Here is a 23387-nt window from a genome sequence, read left to right on the forward strand (position 1 = left end):
GGTTTCGGCTTCTTGCGTTTGCAAAACTGATGGCTACCACATTACTAATCGCTCAAAGGGCGACCGCCTGTCTCTCGCTCATTGTGCTCACAGCGGTGCGCATAGGAAGCATGCCGCCGTGCCTGCGTTTCCGTTGCTTTTTTTTTTTTTTTGACACTTGCGAAAACTAATTGCTTCTGGTTGGCGATAAGATGAAGATTAGCAGAAGTCTGTCACACGTTCTGCTTTTTTGACGGGCACACAACTACATAGTTTTCCCGAGTGTGCGCACCTACGCAGTTCTATTACGCTATGGATGTACATATTAGTGCAAGAGCAGGAACATTTGAGTCTTGCAAAATATTCTCGTTTGCGCATTTTCAAAGCCTTGAACTATGTGTACAACAATGCATCAAATTTCTGATTCTTATAAGTTTATTTCATTTTTTTTTATTCTTGTTATTCATGAATGAAGAGTACATATATACCAACTCAAAATATTGTTTTCTCACTTTACGGTCACCCTAGAAAAATGACGGTCAATTTTTTGTTGAAATAAGTCCCTAAGAAGAATTGGAATCTGCGATAAAAAAGATCGACCCTGGGCGGTCGCATATGGCGAAAGAAATCGACCCTCAAAGGGTTAATTCGAACTTCTTTCAATTCAAACAAATTTTTGGGCCCCTTCAAGTACGAATTCTCGAGATTCGACTGTATAACCATGTATATGTGGCACCGTTATAGATGGGCTTCACTAACAATCATTGGTTACAGTAATAAAATTTGTTTGGCATGTGAATATTATAAGTTGGTTCAACTTCTTTCATAAAGGCTCCAGGCTTTAGGTTGGCTTAGAAGAACTTTCTGTGGGCCTAGTTGGTGCATAATTGGCATACGCGCCTGTCCTGTGAATGACCTTCCTTTTGTGCCGTGTTCCTTGTTTGCGCTTTGAAAAATACTTTAAGTTGGGTTTAATAATTTAATTCTGTGCACAAGTTTGTGTAACATACACCACTTTCTATAGACAAAAGCTTCTGGGTGTGCACATATTAGAATTACTGTATATTTGGGAGCTTTGGGATCATATACATTAGAGAGTTTTAGAATAGGGGCCCCAATAGTTTGGGGCCCCAAAGAGCTTTGCGGGTGTTAGCGTTGGGGCATGCAGGACTGAAGAGGTTTAGAATAGGGCTTTGCGTTTGTGGATAGCATCTAGAAAAGCTACTACAAATAATTAAATAAAATATAGCATTTTATGATAGGAATAGTAATATTGACTTGCGTGTATTTGCGTTTAATTACAATTTAGAGGTTATTCTGTAAGCAGCAAAACAATTAGTTGCGCTTAGTTTGGAGCAAACCAACATTACGTGCCTTCACCAGCCAAGCTTAGCCGTGTTAGGCCTACGAGCCATAAAATCCACAATCCATTTCGGAATCAGCGGCGTCTATTGAATCAATCTTCATAACACACGCTAGCAGAGAGAAAGCGATAATTGCAGTCACTTCTCCTAGGTTGCGAACGTCACACGTTACCACAAATCGAACCCAGTTTGGTGCTAGGTTAGAGCCGGCGCTTCGATGGGTGCCGCCATGTTTGCTGACGCAAAGCTTTCGGGGCCGCTATTTCGCTCCCGCTAAATGGATGAAATAGCGTTCCCAACGCAAAACCCAAACGCAGTTTGCGTCTCGCGCATGCACAGTGGCTTCGACGTTATTTCTTTGGGGCCCCAAAACGTTTGGGGCCCCTATTCAAAAACTCGCTATTAAACCTCCAGCGTGCAGTGCACAGACAAAACATTCAGAGCTACTTACAAAAGTTCATGGAAGGAGCTTTCATTAATATTAGTACTCACACTTATCATTAGTTGCCACGTGATATTTGCCCACTACATTATCTATTGCTCAAAAAAAATGAAAGGTGCCATTTTTGTTGTAAATGGGGTGCTACCAGTAACAGACAGTATGGTTTGCTAATTTTTGGAGTGTTGGCGCTGCTATACAGTCTCGGAGTCCCTCCACTGATGGGCTCCTGCGTTTCAACTCATACCGAGTGAAACATTACAAACTTAGGAAACAAAATGGTGGATTTGTGAATCGAAGTGCATTTGAGGAATTATCATTTGACTCGCATGTTTAGACATTCAGACACCCTCCACTAGATACCCCTCCATTTCGCAAATACTGCTCGCCAATGTAACAGTGTGCCAGAAGTGAAAAGAGGTCTGCAAAAGCTTTTGGCAGAGAGTTGACAGTTGGGCAAAAAGTGCTTCTTGTATTATATGTGTTCAGGTTTCTCGTGGACAATAACTTGAGAGGTCATGGCATTACTTACCGTCTTCCTCAATAACTTCGCCGTTGGCATTGTAATACTTGGTGACGGCAGCATCTGCGAGCTGACGAAAAGAACAAAACAATTATGGACCCTTGCTGTAATGAACCTCTGCGGTGAGCAAGTGCCGCGGCAGCAAGGCTGCAGAGAGCAATTATTCTTAAGTTTAAGTGCTGCATGCCTTTTTCTGCATTGCTAGACGCATCCATCATCATCGCAAAAGGATGATCCGTGGTGCCCTGTATTTAAAAAAAATAAGAACATCGATAGCTGGAGCCTTGACAATACTGTCATGGTTACTATCACAATTGACAAGTGCACATATATTTCTTTAAATGCAAAAACTGCCGTGTTCCCACGTGCAAGGCTCAAACCCACACACAATGGAGCACGAAAATTTTTGAAAAAGTTTCATAGAGCGTCAAGCATATACCTGGGTGTGTGGCCTCCGAGATCACACTAGCAGGCCATTTCGATCTCTGAAGCCACACCCACCTGCAGGTCAATTTCCACAAACCACTACACATGGCACTAGTTACTGTCCTGCCAACTATGGTACAGTCATCGGCATTATATGGCACAGGATCACAATCACGTCATAGATTCAGCATGCTTCGATGGTATCGGCTCTGCCGAGGAACATTGTTTAGCAAGCTTAGCTTTATTGTGCTTGCGAGCGCATTAGAGGGTGTCGCAGCAAGATGTGTGTGTATGGATTTTGGAACACATGGTGTGCAGTTTCATTAAGAGCTTTAAAGTGACAGGAATCTCAAACGGTAATGAATAACCCAAAGGATGACCAGCTTTGGGAAAGCACCGATAGGCGAGCCTATCAACGTTACCACTAAAGAAAGTGTTCATAGTTGGCTGCTAGAAGTTGTGTTATTCTGCACAGTAGTCTCAGCAATGTTCGAGACTTCAGCGAGTAGTGCAAGCCGGTCTTGCATAAGGCCTGCACTCCGTAAGGGGTAAGAAAGTCTGGGCATTATACAGAAGTAAATATGGCAATGGTATTGTGACCACAAGTATAGATTCTTCCTCAGAATTGAACTTATCTACCTTATGTGTGGCAACCTGCCACATGAAATTCAAAGGCACAGTCTGTGCTAGCTCAAACAACGCAGTTTGCCTGTCCTTTTTAGGCCGTAACAGCACAGCTTGAATGTACTCCAAGGTACATTATGCATGTCGGTGAAGATACCGTCACCCCTGTGAAGGGACGACACTGCTTTTGCAAACGTGCAACGCATACAACATCTCTGGTGAAAAAAAAGTACCTTCTGTTCCGAGTCCATTGAATATGACGGATATTTTTTTCTGGCTACAAGTTCATGTTGCCAAGTTGAATTCTGGGACTATGTGCCAAGTACCAACCAACTTGTAGTGAACACAACTGCCACGTGCAAGTGTTTTACATAAGGCAGCCTTGACAGGAACACAAACTGACAGCGTTTATGCACCGTCAGTTTGTGTTTATGTCATCGCACTCCTTCACGAGTCACGTTACACAACCACTCGGATGTTTAGTGGCATGCCAAATGGTTTGTACATAAACAGAGTGAACCATTGAGAAATTTTCAGTTTCACAAGTAATAGCATTGAAACAGTTCTTTAAAAAATTATCAAATACAGAAAAAACACTATCTGGAACCAGTTCCTGAATATTATGACAGGATGTTATTTACAATTTTGCTTTCCAGCACGCAATACAGTGGAACCCCATTCATACGTTTTTCAATGGACCGAGGAAAAAAAACGTAACAGCCGGGAAAACGCAACTGTGAGGAAAGCTCCGAAAATGAATGAAAAAAGTGCAGCTTCAACTATAGACAATTTATTTCCACAGAGTGCACTTAGAACATAAAAAAGTCTAGAATGGTGGCTTGCAGTTTCTTTCGCTCGCTAGAAATCACCACACGTTTCTCAATAGCCTGAAAGGCCGCATTGCTGTCAGTGTCGCTGTGAGATGCGACATACCTACGGAGGAGGTCGAGAGCCGCGACGGCTTCTCCAAAGCTAGGACTTCGCAACTCCCCGGCATCGGCAACGGACGAAGGAATATCCGTGGGAAATTTCGCCCTCTTTGGCATAATCATGCTAACGTGCTAACGATTGTTTAGTAGTATTGCCGCGGAGCACGCGCGTCCGAGCAGCCCGGTTGCACGAGAAATGTAAACAAGAGAGGAGAGCTGGCCCGATAGGCGGAGCAACACCATGAGCAACGCCAACTTCCGGCTTCCCTTTAGCTATAGCTTCACAAAGAGTGACGTCAGGGCCTCTCCCGAGTTTCCTTCCTCCGCGAGTCGACCCGTCCAACAAACCATGCGGTGACTGTAATCACAGTGATGATAGTGAGAGCATTTTTCACGAATGGCCACCTAGTGGCGGCCTCTCGAACAGGCATGCGGCTTCTTGCAGCCAGTTCCATAGCCAAGCACGGCCAAGCCCGGTCAAAACTCGTCAAAAGCCAAAATGGCGGTTGGAGCGCATTGCCTACTTTAGCCCAGGCGGGTTCGGGTTGCGATGCACCATGCAGGAACGTTTTCACAGTTACTACGTAACAGCGGGGTTCCTTATACATTGGATCCTATGGAAGCTATGCCGGGACCGGATGAAAACGACGTAGCAGCCGGGAAAACGCAGCAGTGAGGAACGTAACAGCGGGGTTCTACTGTATAGGAAGTTCTTTTTTTAAGAATATACATAGCCACTATACAGTCCTTGAATATTGCCTGCGTCAGATAGTGTAACTATAGTTCTTGAACTGGATTACTCAGAGGCAGACATTACTTGCGTGATAAATCAAAATGCAGAATCAATTATCAAAATTTTGCCAATTTAAAAGAAATGATTAATTTACAGTCCATGCTGGAATTTGTAAATGGCAGCTGGTCAGCTCACAAAGTACATACCACTTGGAACGAATTCTCAGGATGATGCCAGCTTCGAGATATTCATTCCCAAAGCGGGTGACGAAATACATTGGCAGTCCAGTTACGTTTGTGGTTCAATGAGTGAAAACGTTTTGTTAAAGAAAAGTGAAACCGTAAATTTTGCATATCTAGAAACGAGTGCCATGCTCAGAATTTATTCCAAGTCTATATGCCTTCAAACTCACCGGCTAAAATTAACAATATTGGCTTAAAGGGGCCCTGAACCACCCCTCGGGCTTGGTGAGATAACGTAGCTCTCGTTCGGAAAAACGAACGGATAACGCTCGCGTTTGGAAAAACCCCATGCTCCTTGCTCTTCTTTTCTGTGTGCTCTATTTCGTCATAAAGCACACTCCAATACGCGCCTGCTATTGCTCGCTGCGCTCGGCTACACCGCGGCCGCCGCGAGGTGCCGCCACGAGTCCAGTGGCTAAGCGCACCGCAGCTCTCCGAGGACAGCTGCGTTTGGCTTACGTTTAGCGCTGCATAGGCACCAAATTGGAAATGTGAACTGCGCCCCACGGTGACGTCTTGGAGGAGGCATTGGAGGAGGAAGGGGAGCACAGCTGAGGCCGTGTTTGATTGCCGATAACTCCGCTTCTGATGAACGCACTGAAGTACTTTTGCAGCAAAGTGGTTCTGAAATAGCCTGCCTTCACTTCAAATGTCTTTCTCCACTTCGATAAAAAGTGGTACAGGGCCCCTTTAAAGCAACCAGTAAAAACAATTAGTTGCAGTTGGTTAATTAGTTGATTACACATTTGGATTTTTTTGTGAAAGTAATGTCCGCCTATTCAAGCAATAAATTGTAAGGATTAGAATTGTGCTATCTGCCACAGGTGACTTAAAAGTTCTGTATGGTCGGAAAAAGAATGGGGGTAAAAAAAAAACACCCAACCCATAGATGCACGGAATTACTTATCTGAATCCTGTTTATCGCATTCCTATGCCAGTTCTTATTCAGTACTTTACCAGGGGCTGTATAACTTAAAACTATTCCATTCTGACTGCATTCCAATCTCCTTATGGAATATTTACGTAACTGCAGACGCAAGCATCGGGTAGTGACCCACAGCGTTGCTTGCCCAATCAAACGGCCTCATTGTTTATAGGAGGAAAAAATTTTTTTTTCAAAGTGAATAGCGCTGCCTACCGTTACAAGTTATTCTGGTCTAATTGGCTGACCAGAGACGAGGAGTGCGCAAGAGTGGAGAGCATTTCGGTTGAGCCGAGCTAGCGCAATGAAAGCAGATAACTGGGCGAGGAGAATGGTGCCGGCATCAGCAATTGGTTTACTTTCCCTTGCTTAGCTTGCGCTGGCTGGTCAAAAATCGCTGCAGCAGCATGCAATGGGGAGTTAAAGGGGCCCTGTAACACTTTTCCAACTAATCATAGAATGGCCTCCCTACTAAAGGTCGTCGGCTCACGACTGTCACGCTGCAAAAATGTTTCGAATGCTTCAAATATAAGTGGAGCTATGTTAGCGACACCCAGCTTTCTCTCCATTTCCGTCACTGCTAACATGCTTGAAGCAACGCAGCAGAGAAGCCACGAGGGCAAAACCCTGGCCAATGAGTGTCACGGCAGCGAGAGGGCTTGTCGCGGCACCCCTTGGCGGCCACGGTAGACTACACTATGCAGGTCGCTGCTGGCATCTAGAAGGCCACGCATAGCAGACCCAGCTACGTGCAATGCAAAAATGAGATGATTTTTCTGTCTTCTTTTGGGAACGCAGGCCGTACATATTTTTCATTTATTCAATTCGAAATTAGCAATTATGTTTTACTGAGAATGCTCTTGCGATCACGAAATCAGCCAATAGCGTTGGTGGGTCTAGCTGCTTTCAATGATGCTGCATGATGACACTGCAGAAGCAAGAGCAAACTATGTTCTACTGTTCGACAGGAGATTGTAAATTCTATGCTGCATGCAGTGCCGTAATATTTGGCTTACATGTTCACAGCAATCTGCACGATAGATTAGGAACGTTTTCTTACCGTGTTCAAAAAGTGTTTCAGGGCCCCTTTAATTAAGAATGCCATTAAAATGGGTCCTCAGTGAAGAAGAGTTGGGAGATCAATGTTGTACACGTGCCGGAAGGGCTCGACAACATTATACTGCCGCATAAAAATTTTTATGCGCAAAGAAAGGCATTCTTCTCGACAGCTCTCAGTAGCCAGCACAAGAGCAATCGGCAGACAGCCGTCTTCTATTCCTTTTGAAACAGGGCATTCTCCGGCTTCCGAAATAATAAAAATAAATGAATAAATAAATTTTGCTTGGCATATCAATGAATCTTTAGTGTGTATATGTCTTTGATGTGGCGAGTTTTAGCGGTATTGCGACATCGTATGACAGACAGGTGAAGTGGGTGGAGCCCGAATTATTTGTTTTAGCAATAGCAGAGGCTAATGTTGAAAAAGGTGCAGAACTGAAAATACTTTCAATAACTTTTTTGTTTGACCTAATCACGCATAATCAGTGTACACAAGTCATATCGACGGGGAGGGGAGTTTTTGCAGTTTTCATGACGTTGCATGACAGACAGCCAAAGTGGGTGCGGCCAGAAATCTTTGACGAATCATGGAGGGCTAATGGCAGAAATAGAATAAGAGCGGTTAGGAATAGCGTTATGTAATAGCACCCCCAGCCTTTTCTGCCGCAATGTGCACTACAGCGCACAAGGTCTCCAGCATCTACCAAGACAACTACCTTGTCATTGGTGAAACGAGTCTACTAGTGCAACCCTCAGCCAACAGGGGCCACAGGGAGGAGACGCACCTCTTCAACCAGGTGCTCCGGTGGTAGTTGCTGGATGGCAGCCCAGTAGAGCGACTGCTCGCGCTGTTTGTTGGGCTGGGACTCTGCCAGCGACGAGGAGGGGGAAGCTGGCATGTGCATGTCAGCCACATGGGGTGCCAAGGGCAGGCATATCCGCTCTAGTGCTAGGTTTTCCAGCCGGTTGTCCATGGTGACCCCATTCAGGTGTGCCACCCGGAACCCAGGGGCAACTCCGCCAAAGTGCCGTTCCCTGCATACACCACCAGAAAGTGGTCTCCTTCCTCGTCGAAGTCATGCCACACGATGCCACACTTGTGCAGTGCGAAAGATGCACACAAAGCAGACATGGCAGCACCGCAATGAAGGAATTTGAGGACGAATATGCACACAGTAGATAATGCACATGGCTTCACATCAGCTAATACATGGGGCATGAAAAGGTAGAAATAACACCAAAATAGTTTTTGGACCTTATATATAGAGTGCTTCATTTTCAGGTTTTGTGTCTTTTTTTTTTTTTGAATTCGGGAGCAAAACACCTCATGTTATTTTTAAGAGGAAAACTAATCGGGTTTTTATTGTCTGGCAGACCAAAGTTTGGGATTTTTCTGGTAGATGACAAACGATTAAAACACACAATGGTCTCTTTTTTGGAGACAAACATATCTGAACAAGCAGAATCACTTATGGGAACATGTAATGACAGAGAGCAGCTTGCATGTGATGAACTCATACAAATTTGTCGGCAGGCATTTATACATTTAAAAGAAACCACATAATTAAAATCAACAGAGACACGCCTGATGATCCCTTTCTTACTTTGATCTGTGCACTTGATTTAACAAAGGAAGAGTGTACACAGTCAACGTCGATTTTTTGGACTCCTAGGGACTGCAAAAACACGAGGGGAAAAAAAAAGAAAGAAAAATGCATGCCTTTTACTGCCCCCCAGGGCTCAAATCCCCACAGGCACATCCGAAATAGCTCTGAAGGCTTGCCAGTACACTTATTAGACCTATTGGTGCTTGAACTGCGTGAGGAGATGGCAGGTGCATGCATGTATAATTAAGGAATACATACTGTGTCTCGTGAGAATTGCCCGTTCCCACTCTTGGTATGCTTCACTGCATAAAATTGCTGTATTGAAGCGAAGCTGACTCATGAACCGACATTCTTATTTAGTACATACTACAGATCCTTCGGTACAAGCAGAGGGGCAACGCGTCGTGCTTTCAGAGCTTCGAAGCCATTAGTGAGGATTACAAAGGCGGAGTCGGCGCCAGTGCTAACAGCAGCAAATTGTTTTAATGAAAAACACGGCACCGAACAGCAAGAAGCTTGGTAGCGAACATCGAAGTAGCTAGGCCTAGCATTGCTGCGGTGGTGGCTATGGCTGCCAGTGGATCTGCGTGTGGGAGCGCCTGTTCGAGGCGCCTAGATAATCAAAATGGCGGCGGTGGTAGCTTTAATCAATGCAGTTTCAGACCTGCGATCAGGGCAAAAGGTCCAGAAAATGGGACTTAAGAGTTTTTGCATCCGAAATTTCAGACGTTCTTACACATTGACTCGATGGGGCACGAAGGCATCCGAATTATCGGGCGTTCGGAAGATCAGTTGTTGACTGTATAGTAGTGTACATGGGCATGCTTCACAAAAAGGCAAGATGCTTTTTCCTTGTCTTGCAAGCACTTGTTGATGTATGTTGCCATGCATTATTTGAGAATTTCTCTGTCCATCCAAAACCAGACAGACCTCTTGTACTTGCAGTCATGTTTCCACTGCGCTGCTCTATTTGCCTTTGCAACAAAATGGAATAACTACCTAACTAGCCTAATCTGTCACCATTCTAATGTACGTTAATGGGGAAAACGTCCTCTCAACGTCACAGCTGCCGTTCGCAATGTAAAGCAACATCAGCATTGAGTTTGCTTCCTAACCCATCATAGCCATTTACATGTGCGCAACGCGCGGCAACTGCAGTTTGCCACTGTTGTATTCATGTAATAAACACAGCTACTAAAACGGCAACAAGCTTTCACTCACTCAAGGAAAGCAGGCACTGAATGTATTATAAATGCCAGTTTTTTGCACGAGCTTCGAGCTAAAAAAGAATAACATATCATATTCATACTCTAATAATATTAATATACTATATCTTGACCACTTGCACACACAAGTCGGGCGGCATTCAGTGGTTTTCAACACCTGCACTTCCTCTTACACTTCATGAAAGGGTGAAACTGGGGAGAGATCCCATTTTCATAAAGCTTCAGGATGCAAAAATCGGGAATTATCAAATTTTGCCCAAAAGTGAAGGACCCAACTTTTGAAATGGCTTATGTTAAGTATTTTATACCTTATATGGACTATTTTATGGAAGCGCTTAGTGCTGCCATTTTCTACACGTGCTATCAGCTCATATCAAGAGAAAGCACAAGTCACGAGGCTGAGAAAGTGCACAGGGCATATACCTTGAATACACATGAGCAGCATATTTTGTGTACACACTGCGGGACGAAGGCTTCTCCCGGAGATCTTGTGGAAGCGAACACCATGCGATGCGCAGGTTTCCCTATCTCATTACCCCAACTAACCCTGTTCCACCCTCAACTTCCTTAACTGTTTTCCTATCTGCAACCATTGAATGTGTTAGGGCAGAATAATATTGGAAGGTGTACTGAACAGCAGCGCTAGCAATGACACCCTAAAAGTAAAATTTAAGGAAGTTTTGAGGTTTTATGCGCCAAAATCACTATCCGATTATGAGGCATACTGCCATGGAGGGCTCCAGATTAATTTTGACCACCTGGGGTTCTTTTAAGATGCACCCAATGCCTGGTTACATGCATATTCTTGCTTTCTGCCCCCATTGTGATGTGACCGCTGCTTCCAGGATCGAGGCTTCAACCTCGAGCTCATCATGTGATGCAGTGTTTAACAATATAATCATCCGTTTTTTACAATGAGAAAACTGGCACAGCCAAAGCAAGGCCGAAAAGTGGAGACCAAGACAGAAAAAGTGCTCTTTCCGTCTTGATCTCTTGACTGTCCACTGTGATCCTTTGTTTGCATCAGTTTCCTCATTATAAATTATGCAACTAGTCTAGCAAAAATACCTTTGCAATAGCTATGCAGCTGCCGAATGGCCTATGCAGTGTTCCCACCATTAGAAAGGAGCTTGCTATGGCAATGAGAGTGCTGCATACTTTGGCTGACTACAACATCACATGATGGTGTCACCAGCACTCATGTCAGTGACTGTGCCTTTTTGTATACATGCTTTCACTAACTCTAGAGTTCTATGGGCCCATTTGAGGCTTCGGTGAGTAGTGATAAGCATACCTCGTGTAAGGCTTGCAACCAGCGAAAATTCAAATAGAAAAAAAAAAAAAAAAGGTGTGGGCCTTACATGAGTAAATAAGGTAGAAATTAAAGGAAAATAAAGCTGATAGTTCATGACATGTGTGCCAGCAATTCACAAATTCAGGCAATCCACAAGTCAGAAGTCCTTTTTTGGCTTGATCCTATACAAGTGGCACTAGTGCTTGTGCACACAATCACATACCACCATCCTTATTTTTGTTGCACTCAACAGACCTGCAAGTATCCCTCAAGTTTCAAAACCGGACGCTACAAGCTTAGTAGAACACAACTGAAGAATTTGCAGAAGTGCCTGCAAAAGAGAAACAGCAAAGGAAAGGCCAGAGGAAAAAGTTTTCACCAAAGCAGCTGGTGCAGGTACTGCCCAGTGCTCTTTCCCTGGTTCATCTCGTAAGCGTAGGCAAATATCTGGGCTCCATTGCCGTCCTTGTCCACCTCCACACGAGCCTAGGAAAAAAAAAAAAAAAAAACGGTACAGAAAGCTGAGCAGCTTGTCAGAACACATCAATATCGTACTGAGCTTTGCATCCAAAAGTTTCCAAGACATTGACTAGTTGCCATGCAGATAACATGTGCTCAAGTCCTCAAGAACTACGACTACAGACTAAGTGCACTGGGTCACTGCCCATGCAATAATACAAACTTGATGCATAAATGGCAGGCCTCCTGCCACAGATACCCACACACAGTGTACAAGCCATGACATTTCTTTACGAGACAGCACAGCTGATGCAGGTGTGCTACCGATGAATGTCTGCAGTGGTCGCTGCAATCCACGCGGCTGGCTTACAAATTCTTTTTAGCCTTAGATGTGAGGTCAGTCCTAGAGTGGAAAGTTGGGCTTATGGGCGATTCATAATTAGAGTGCAGGAACAGAAGACAGGAGCAGGTACATAGTACTAAATTACAAATTTTATCGGAAAAGGCAAGCAGCATGTATTCATCCATCATCACTGCCATGCCAAAACCACGGTGCACACAGAAACAAGGCATGCAAAGTTGTGCTGCTCTACGATGTTTTACAGACATGCATGTATCTAGCACATGCACTGTCTACTGCAACTCTTCGTGGTCTAGTACACCATGGTTGTGACATGTGGGTAATTACGAATACATATGCTGTACACCTTTTCCAATACAATTTGTTTGTTTTATGTCAGTGCTGTGTGCGTCTGCTCTTTTACCGTATTTACTCGCATAATGATTGCACTTTTTTGTCAGAAAAATTGACGCAAAATCAGGGGTGTGATAATTACACGGGTTAAATTTCCTGCGAAAAGAAAACTTTTTTTCGTCCCGCATTTGCTGCGGGACACCAAAACAAAAATGGCGGCCAGCGGAGCAAGCTGAACGCGCCGAACGAACATTTTTTTTCCTCTTGCGAGTACATTACGTGCATTGAAACAGTTTTTTCCGTATCAGTAATAAATAATATCGTTAATATCGGCAAGTTTGCAGCAATAACGTAGCCATGTCCACTTTGAGGGGACAGAAGCAGATGGGTGCGGTTAGCTGCCAGTGACATAGAAACACATGGCCGGCATGCTGCGGAAACTGCGGCATCTGTCTTCACTACTATCCTAATACGGCACGTTTCCGCTAAGGGTGGGCAAATATCTTAGCTGTGTTACAAGCGTCGGCCTATGAATAGGGTACACTTTTAACGTCTCAGTGTAAACGTGGCTACTATCATTTCCGCTCGCGATTTGTTGCGTGCCCACGAGTGCAGATGAGAAGAATCGAAAGGCGCCTGTTTTGTTGTTGTTGACCACAACCATTATAAAGCCTACACATAATAAAGGCAAGTTTGGTTGCAGCTTTTTTTTAGTCATAAAGTGTGGAAAGTGATGAAAGTAATGAAATGAGGCATCTACTTAAGAATGTTTGGTGCGTGCAGACCGCTTGGTTTGTCTTGAAGAGTTGTTCACATAGCATTCGACAGATGGTAAGCGCGATCAATATTAGCTAGACTTGGCACACGACATATCGCTGCGGCAAGTTCAGGGTGCAATCATTACACGAGAAATAAAAAAAAATAATCAAAATTTTAACGACAACATTCAGGGGTGCGATTATTATGCAAGTAAATACGGTACATCAGCAGTCTCAGACAAAACACTGACATCAAGTAAGTTGTGTATATTACACACGTGCGAAGCAGGGACACCACACTGAAATTTATGAAACTAGTAAAGCAAAAAAAAAAAAAAAAAAAAAAAAAAAATAGTACTCACCCACTTTCTGATAAACGTCACTAACCAATATTTCGCATAAGCTCGATTATTAGGGCTGCCCCATAAAGCCAATGTAAAATGGCGACCAATATTTTGGAGTCGAATAATGATTTATTTTAGCTTAGTTTCTAGGGCTAAATGGTAGCCAACACATGGCTGTGTGGCTGCCAGTGAATGCTCACATCCTGCAAGATTTAGTGACTTAATTCGAAATTTGTGTTTTGGCACAGCTCGATGGTTCCACGCAAGGCGCACAACTCCCACCCCTGACGACGACATCGCCAGGCAACACTGAACCATGCAATACTTAACAGTGCCGGACACAAGCTGCTTGTGGTGCCACCCTTAAGCATTGAGTTATGCCATGATCCAGCCACAAAATGAATGCATTTTGGTTCATCATGCAATAATGTCCGAATATGAATGCAAATCTTGCATCAGATGATGTGGCCAAGTGTTTTGCAAACATGTTCCTTTCCGTGCTTATAGCATCCAGATGGCTGGCTAACCAATTGCAGCTTTTCCTCTATAACTTGCATTCACTGCAACCGTGGCACATGACGTGAAATTGTACGACCTGCACAAGCAATGAGAAGGGTCGTTTCAGCAGCAGACAACCCACAGTATGTGCCACCTTTGCAGCGTTCTGTGCACGTGCTTTGTTTTCACCGTTTCCTGTGCCTGGCGCTGTGCTAAGCATGAGCCCCACAGTTACATGTTCACACTAACCGTGGGCTCACCTGTACATCAGAAATAAATCCCCATATTTTAAAATGTGCCTTTATTGCACATACGACACCTGTTTACTGGTAAGGGTCTGATAAATACAACCACACAGATTATTAAATTGCTGAAACATATAGCCAGCTTTAGAATTGGAGACAAGGTACCAGAAAACAATGACCCTATGGCCTGGGCACACTTTATGCTCCAACAGCCAGATTCAAAATTTTCTTCAGCGCAAAAGCACCTCTCATATACCCCTAGATTGCTTGACCAACTTGGGACCATAAAAGCAAGCTGTTTGTAGAAAAATAAAATAACTGCCCATAAGTTTGCTCATTCTATTAAAGGCTGCAGCTGCTCTAGCAAATGGCAGCAATTAGAGCCCCCACCCCAAGGGCAATATGAAAGTGTCTAAAAGGTAAATTAGCAGAACGAATTGAGCAAGTTAATAAGCACTGAAGCCGAAAATTCAGCGCAGAAGAAGACAAGCGCATAAGGAAGAGACAAGCGAAGCATGATAGGAACACTATATCCATGCCTTGCGTCTTTGTAGACTGCATTGAAATCGCAAGTGGGCATTGGTATTATTGTTAGCTGTATTTTTCTGTGTCACGTCATACCGTACAAAACCACTATATTTAACTGAACGTTGTGGGCTCTCAGGACAAGCTGCAACGCACTATCATGCCTTGGAAATAACACAAAATAATGACTTGGATGAGAAGCAAAATGAATGTGCAATAAGCATTACAATTTCCAAGCCCTGAATCAGTTTAGCTAGCCCGATTTTCCAATTTGTTGCAACAGTTTCACTGTCCTCGAGGATCTTATATAGAACAAAAATTATGCAGATCCCGCATAGCGTCAGAATCAATATTATGCAAAGCACTTTGCGAGTAGCTGGCTATCTAGCCTTGCTTAGAGTCATGCAGAGTGTTACCAGATGGCAGAACATGCCTTTGAAAGGGGGAGCAATCGCATGAGTAACAACGATGATGGGATGTCTGCCATTGTATGTGCCACAATGCGTAAGAATTGTCCCCAGCCATGTTCTAACCCTACAGTGTTAAAGATGGCATGTGCCCTTGATTAGGTTGACAAGAATAACAAGATCAGCAATATATTACGAGATACTAAAATCTTTCTTTGCACTTGGTTTAAATCGTGACATAACTGCAACATGCACAATAAAGAGCGCACAGAACACAAGAATAGGTGTTGCCCAACACCTATGTCTGTTCGAGGCTTACCTCAAACGAGTACTCGTGGACCAGTGTGATGTCCCGCTCATCCAGTAGAGTATACTTTATCTGCAAAATAAGAGAACACAATGGGTGAGGGCACAACAGATGTCGCACAGAAAATGCTGTAGCAGTGACGCACGTTGCTGACAGGATGTCAAGAGCACAACAAATGCACCTGGCACACACACAGACACACACGTTACACAAAGCACCGAAATAACTAAGCAAAAATAACAGGCATGGCAACACATCATCTCGACAGCCAGGTGGCTGGACTAATAAACAAGTGCCAAGCAATTTTGCAAAGATGACGCACAAAGCCAAGCTAGCTACTCTGTGATAAGTGCAAGACCTTTCAACAGGAGTTGCGGGAGTGAGTCAGTTGTGGCTAACTTTAATGGCATTGTCGAGCCATTTAGGAACTGAACCAGTGTCGGAACGGAACGAAAATTAAACCGAAAAGTTTTGTTTTAGAGTGAAACAAATATTTTTTATCAATTTTCAGTGCAAGGGTAAAGGCTGCAATCCGAAACAACCGAGGTCAGGCAACTTCTGCATTAGCGCACATCTCAGGCAGGGATAGTGCGAGCGATAGCCATTTGTGTGATCCACTCATCTAAGCCTGCCCGTTCAGCGCACTAGCTGATCGGTATCGTAGCAAAAGCCAGGGCTTGCATGTTGAAGAGCCTATTTTGGTTTCTACGGGTACAACACCGTTACGGAAGTCTTGTTCCGTTTATGTTTAAGTTTGTTTTATCAGAACAGCAGTCTCGCATTTCGGTGAGTACACTCGATGACATGCTGCTTCTAAGATCATGCTCAGTGCCTTGACCCAAGGCACTGAGCATGATCTCACGATTCAGAATTATGGAAGGGAAAAATTGTCATCCACCCAAATGTGGCACAAAGCTACAAAGAAAACACATACGGGTTTCTCAGAAAGAAAACTTCGCAGTTGAAGGAAAATTTGTCCTGGTCCAGGACTCAAACCTTGGACCAACGCCAAGTTTGAGTTGCAGACCAGGACGAATTTTTGGAACATGGACATGGCAAAAGATATAATGTCTTAAAGACTGAAATAGAGATTGAGACAATATTTTAGCAACACATACCTGGCACTGTTACAATAAATGCAAATAAGCTATAGTAAGTAAAGGTCATGATTAAGATTTAATAACTAGCATCTTAAAGGAACTGAAACTATAGAGGCTTGGCCATTTTCTAGGAATCCTAAGACTAGCAACAGGTTGAACATTCATACCAAGTGACAAATCATTGTTTCATGCTTTATATTGTAGAGATAAGGAAAGCTTCGCTTGATTTCACCGACACCTCAGGTTACACGTTTCAGTAAAGGTACTAGGCTCAGAATTTCTTCGAAGTGGACAACCTTGCATATTACCCAGCATCATTTCCAGAATTGCATGTGTGCCTGATTCATCAGTGAATCAGGCAGACAGTCATTAGATAATTGTTTTGAAATGGCTCACTGGCTACCACAAACCCAATGCTTACTGCCATGAATAGTGTTTTGCCAGAAGAACTCCACCATTTTGAACTGCTTATATGCTGAATAATCTGCTCTAATACCTTTCAGGAAAGCTTGATATCCCATAGCAGGGTTACCTGTACTGGAACAACAAGGCACCATCAACAGTGGCATAAGCACACACGAAGTTTCAGGGTCCAAACCACTCCCAAAATTCAGTCTGCCTTAAGATGTTCATGCCATCCAGTTAAAACCTACCCCAAAACAAAATGTTATTTTACAAACTGCAGCCCAGTCAGGGCTTTATCAGGAGTGGGAGACGTTACACATAAACAAAATGAAAAAACAATGCAACAATCAAGCAAAATTAAAGTACAGCAAAATAAATCCCTTTAAAATGTGGTTACTTGTAGCGAAGTCTGGACACAAACTTGCAAAGCAGCAAGCAATGAGTACTGCCGCTTTTAATGAGTTCCAGAGCTCAACTGTCCGGGGAAAGAAGCTGAATTTGAATATGTTAGTGTGTACAAACATAGGTATAATGTTTAGTTTACAGTGACACCGAGCTGACGATTCCTTGGCAAACTTAAGGCGTTTTACAGGCAATAAGGACTATTTGCAGTGTAATGCTTTTCAATATCCCTTATCCTGATGCCGAGACAGAGGGGTTAGATTCAGCGACTCTAGAGCTGTGGATGTAGAAAAGTCGCAGTCGTAGCGGTGAAAGATAAAGCATGCTGGCTTCCTTGGAATGGATTCAGACAGATTAATTTCCTGTTGCCTATGAGGAGACCAAACAACACAAGCATACTGCAACACTGGTTGTATAAGGGATTTTATAACAACAGTTTAAAATTCTGGCTATGCTGCTGATACTCAGTGTCCGACATCAACTGTGCCGATTTTTCCACAGCAGGCTCGTGCTGTTTATATATTCATTTGCTTTTCCTGTACAGGTTACATGAATTACCTGCACAAGACACTACAAAAAAAGAAAAAAAAAACAGTGCCGATTGTGAATTCTAGAATTCTGTCACCACCCATCATGTCTGCCATTCCTCAAATTACTGCCACTGACATCAGCATGGGAAAATGTTGCAGGCGTGGCCATAGCAAGTTCTTCGTAACAACGAAAAATCATGTCGCTTAATATTGACAGTTGAGAAACTAACCACAGAACCTCGGCGGTTCGCCACGACTTCTCGTAAAAATATCTGCCTTCATCTGGACCACCAACCACCGAACGCCCAACAACCCAGCCGTTTAGCTGCTCGGCTGATGAACGCCGCACAGTTCACTGCGCAAACGCCGCTACAATAGTGACACGGTGCGCGTTCCGCAAGATATTCGAACGCGAGAACCTGACAAGGACCAACGGTGGCTACACGACGACGTGAACGGCTTCGATCGCGAGTACCACCATAGCCACTCCTCCGCTATCGACTACTGCTCGACGACCAAACGGACGCAGGCCAAAGCCAGCGCACTGCTCCAACGGCGTCTGCCCGCTTGTATCGGAAACCGACCGGAAACTGTTTTGGGCGCGCCCCTTTGGGCCCACCGCTATCTTTCTGGTCCAACTGTGTGTGGAAACGACGGCAGGGGTGCGATGCTCGGCCGGCAACCAGACAGCGGCGACCAGTGGGCGAGGTTGCTGCTGCGGATTCCGGAAGTCTGGCGGTAACAAAAACCGGCCCGCCAGGGATCAAAGTGCTAGCCATGGCTGCCCGCTCGCGCGCTTGCTTGCTCTCTGCCCACGCGAGGAAGGGGAGAAGACACTGACGGACGAGCCCCAGCAGAGGTCGTCGTTTAATCCGGGCCACGCAGCATGCTCGCCTTGTCCGCGCCGCTTTTATCAGCCGAGGTCTGTGCCGTCTCCCGCAGCGCGCGTCGGTCGTGCAAGACTCGGGGCGCTGATGGAAACGATAGGCGCGCTGTCGGCACGGGACTATCGATAGCGAGCCGTTCTCTCAAGACCTCACGCGTGGCCATATTTTCTAGCGTCCGAAATTTGGGGCGCTTCTTATCCGCACACCCAAAGTTCGGCACCTCCGAATACACCTGGCGCGCCAGAAACGCCGCACGCGCAAGCAAAATCGCACTGTGCGAACTAGGAGTCGGCCTGTTTAGCGTAGTGCGTGTAGTTGTAGAAGCGTAAGGACTGAAATCATGGACGACAACCATGCTTCGAGGGCGGAGGAAACTGCGGAAATTGTGGAGTAATCCCGGGGAAACAAACGGAGAACGCTCCGCATGAAGTGAAACTAGACCACGTGCAATATTTCATGACGTTAGACAATTTGCAACAGTCAAAGGACTGGGACAGTTCTATGGCATACGTGCAGGCTAATGAAGCGGGACCGTGTTCTTCAAGACCGTGTTCAGCTACGATGAGCTGTAGTGTTTGCTGAGCATTTAGGAGCCGCAGCACGCGCGACAAGAGCCTGCATCGGTGCCTTGTGCCGATACAGCTTCGGCGCATCGGTATACGCCGACGTTTCGCTACCGTTTGGCAGCATACGTGTGATAAACAGAGCTAAAAATGCCGATTAATATTTATGAGGCCGTTTGCATACAAGTCGATAACCACATCAGCGCGCCTATATGGATCTCGGAAAGCAATTAGTGAAGGGCATGTGTGGCGCACGTGCATCGTCAGTGATGTGTTCCTTGAGTTTTCGGCGCGCATGTGAGCACGTACTCCTTTGTAGCAAACGCCGTTGATCTGCGCCCGTGTGTTGGTGCCTTATTCTCCTTATCGCAGAAATCGTAACCAAAGCTCGAAAGAGCAAATTACGCGTCACAATTTCGATGTCAACAAATTTATGGGACACCAGCCGATTTCGGCCGAACGCGCGGAAAGGCTTTAAAGCTTTCAGCACCGACTGTACGAGAAATGAACGAATCACTAGATTCGTCCAGAGACGACGGCCAGCTTCCAAGGACCAACAGGTGCGCGCGACCTCCACTGTACCACGGCAATCCCCAAGGTCCCTTTCGACGTCAAAGCCCCTCTCTCCTCCCGATGCAAAAAAGAAACGATCCCCGTTCACCCCCCCGCCGCCGCGCGCGACAAACCAAGGGTATCCGACCGGAGACGCGCGCCACAAAAGCGTCGGGCACTGAGCAACCGGCTCACCCTCCCCAATCCCGAAAAGCGAACGCGGCAGTTGCTCAACGAGCCAGCAGCGTCATCGTGGTCTTCGCGTCGAGTCCCCCGCCAAACCCCGGTCGCCTCGAGCAGCAGCTGTTCGCATGCACGAACGGCGGGGTCGCGAAGGTGTCTGGCGATGGACGCAGGGAGGGCGCGCTCGCTTTTGAAAGCGCCCCCCCCCCCCCTCTCTCCCCCAACGCTCTCGTGTCTGAGAAGCCGCGCACACAAGAAACGGGCGCGACACATGCATAAACGAGAGACGCACTCAGAGCGGGGGAAAAGAAAGAAGCAATCGAAGAAGCACCGCGGCGGCGGAGGCTGAATTTTGTGCACGGGTGCTGCCTTTTGTTGGCCGGTGACCGGTCAGACTAGAGTGGAGGAGGAGGAGGCCGACCTTCGGCTTTCGAAGGTGCACCGGCCAGCTGATTCACCCAACGCCGCCGTCGCCTCCCATGCGAACGTTTCCGCCCCTGTTGTTCGCGTTGACATCACGAAAAAAAAAAAAAAAAGGCAGACCGCGACAGTCCGCAGACGAATTCAAAGACAAAGGATTAGCCGGGCCGCACCGGCGCGGCTGGCGAGCGAACCGCCACCGCTAGGACGACTCGGGCCCTTATTGATCGCCGAAAGGCAGCACACTCTTGAAGTCTGGGTCGTTTCCGCGGTTCGACGATGCCATGGCCCGACGCCGCTTCTCCGTCCGGCGCTGATAGAGGCAGCACCGACGGCCAGGACGGCAAGTAAATACAGGCAAATCACATGGAGCGATGCAGACGCTGCCAGCTACCGTGCAGTGCCGGCGTCAGGCACGCCGGTTCCAGGCAGACTCACTGATTGGCGCCCTGATCGGGACTGGTTAGGAGGGCCGAAGCAGCACCTTCCCTATCAACGGCGCTGGAATACGGCCAACCGAGAACGTGAAACCGCGTGCAGCTCAAATTAGACAGTGCCGGCTTCATCCACGCCGTTCGAACATGCGTGCTTCGAGCCCGAAGCTCTGGCAAAGATTTACTCATAGTTAACATTCAGGAATATCCCATTCACGGCGGAAACGTGATTGACAAACTATGAGCACAAGCAACGTCGACTGAATAATAAAAACACTTGCTCAGCTAAGGTCAATGCGGCTTCCCTGCAGTGACTGCTGATCGGCGTGTGTCAATGCTGCACCGAATTCTGCATGCTCTCGCAACAGCGTTGTCAACAGGGCGTTTGCAAAGCTACTGCGTCTTGTGTGGTGAAATTGCCTCGCGCGTTTTGCAAGAGGCGCCAGCAACCGCGTTCGTGCTTCAACGGCCATGAACTACATAACAAAGGGCAAAAATATTAAAAAGTGACTAAACTCCCTTACCTGCGCCCTGAAATCATGCATGTCCAGACAGCGCGGACGGGGAACCGTCGGTCCACTTTTCCTTTTCACTTCCTGAACGATAATAGCAGGCCTTCCGATAGGCGTCTTTTAGTTTTTTTTTTCTTTTTTGTGGTTTCTCCGCTCCGTTCTTACACGGGAGCTCTACGAACTTGTGCCAGCCCGCGGCGAAGCACGGCAACCGAAGATTGCGAAAGCGCGTGTAGTACACATAAAGGCCGTCCAACAAAACGGCCGAAATATTGCACCAGCGGTACCGAGAATATATTGGCAAAGGGCTTCGTGAGAAGTCTCCACTGGATGACGCACAAACGCGCGCGACAACCGAGACACCAGTCGGGGCAGCTGGAACGCACACCTCGGATACGATTCATACGTGCACGCGTGCGTTCCAAGGACTGCAGATTACGCAAAAACAATGAAACCACGCCAGCATTCGGGGCCCGTCGCAAGCTGCAGCAGGCAAATTGCGACGCGCCCAGAAACAGCGGACATAACGATAAACGGAAGCGGTGGAAGCGGGAAGAGAGAGGGCCTTTGTCTGGCGGGGCCAGTAAAACGCGGGCAGAGAAGATATACTGGAAACCGGAAGAGTGCGAAGCACTTTCCCTTACGGCGGTGCCCTACCTTTCCAGCGGCGCGGCCCAGCCTGACGATGCCCAATTTGACGCCGGACACCCAGGAGTCCGAAGGGCCCGCCTGGTCCTTCATTTTGTCGAGCTCGGTGCAGGCATAAAGGCGCCGCCGTAGAAACCGATGCGGCTTGGTGGAACGATCGACGGGCGACGCTGGCGGAAGTGGTCGCAGCGGGTTTCGATTCGGCCGCGAGGAACAGGAGCACGACCTAACCGCGCGAGCTCACGCGGAAGCAGCACTGCACACAAGCGCGCGAACCACGAAGGAAATAGAAAGCGACGGGCCGCGGCACACGCACCCGCTTCGCCTCCCCCGACCGCGCGACACCGCGAGGAACATGTGAGCGACCGATCACCTCGAGAACGCTTTTCCAACGGCTTTGCAGCTGGCGCGACCACTGCGCCACACACTTCCTGCCGGCACAAATTTCCGCACAACGTGCACACGCGACTTATATTCGGAACGCAAAAAAAACTTGTCATTTGACCAAACCTAATTGTATGTAGCTACCTAGCGAAAGTCAATAGCTTAGTATTGCATAGAAGTAACTTTCAAGTAGTAACGCGAAGACTGCGAACACTTCCTAATTGCATTCCATCGTTAACGCGCTGCAACACGCTTGTTAACTGAAAGAATACGTAATACTAACGTCAGGCACAGCAACTGACCATCAATTGTACTAAATTAGTTAGAAATAAAAGCAGTTAGAAAAAAATCAGATATTGTATAGATGGTGTCGGAAGCCGCGTATACCACCGTTGGGTTACGCCCTCTGAATTTATAATGCAAATCTTGAAGGCTATGCTTCTGCTGGTTGAATGCGGCGGAAGTGATTTTAACAGCAGGAAATACGTCATAAACGCCAGAATTTGGACACTACTAAATACAAAACCGAAACTAGTTTGTAACATATAGGTGGCATAGAGTTTCTAAAAAAATACCCTAGAGGGAAATGTGGCGCTAGTGTCTACAGGGTTCTCATGAGCGTTGCCTCCACCTACATGGGAATGATGGGAAGTACAGGCTTCGGATTGACTTCAATCTTTAGACTAGTGGCGTTTGCTTGCGGCGCAGTAAACTAAGCTATAATCAAATATTATGGCACAAAGTCTAATTTTATTTCTGCAGT

General features: G+C 46.1%; 1 protein-coding gene across 2 annotated transcripts in view; it reads right to left on the reverse strand.

Annotated features, from left to right (window-relative positions):
• The window catches only part of LOC126516784 (zinc finger MYND domain-containing protein 19-like), a 36087-nt gene extending 13451 nt beyond the window's left edge, over nt 1-22636 (reverse strand). The window contains exons 1-5 of one of the 2 annotated variants that reach the window (XM_050166887.3): nt 22250-22636; nt 15617-15676; nt 11747-11853; nt 8026-8275; nt 2315-2375 (exon numbers count right to left, since the gene is read on the reverse strand). In XM_050166887.3, coding sequence (XP_050022844.1) covers nt 2315-2375; nt 8026-8275; nt 11747-11853; nt 15617-15676; nt 22250-22333 — 562 coding nt within the window. In that variant the 5' untranslated portion in view covers nt 22334-22636. The other variant, XM_055063896.2, reaches the window with a different exon arrangement.
• Between the last annotated feature and the right edge of the window lie 751 nt (nt 22637-23387).

Source organism: Dermacentor andersoni, chromosome 1 (genome assembly GCF_023375885.2).
Source record: "Dermacentor andersoni chromosome 1, qqDerAnde1_hic_scaffold, whole genome shotgun sequence".
Taxonomy (NCBI): Eukaryota; Metazoa; Arthropoda; class Arachnida; order Ixodida; family Ixodidae; genus Dermacentor; species Dermacentor andersoni.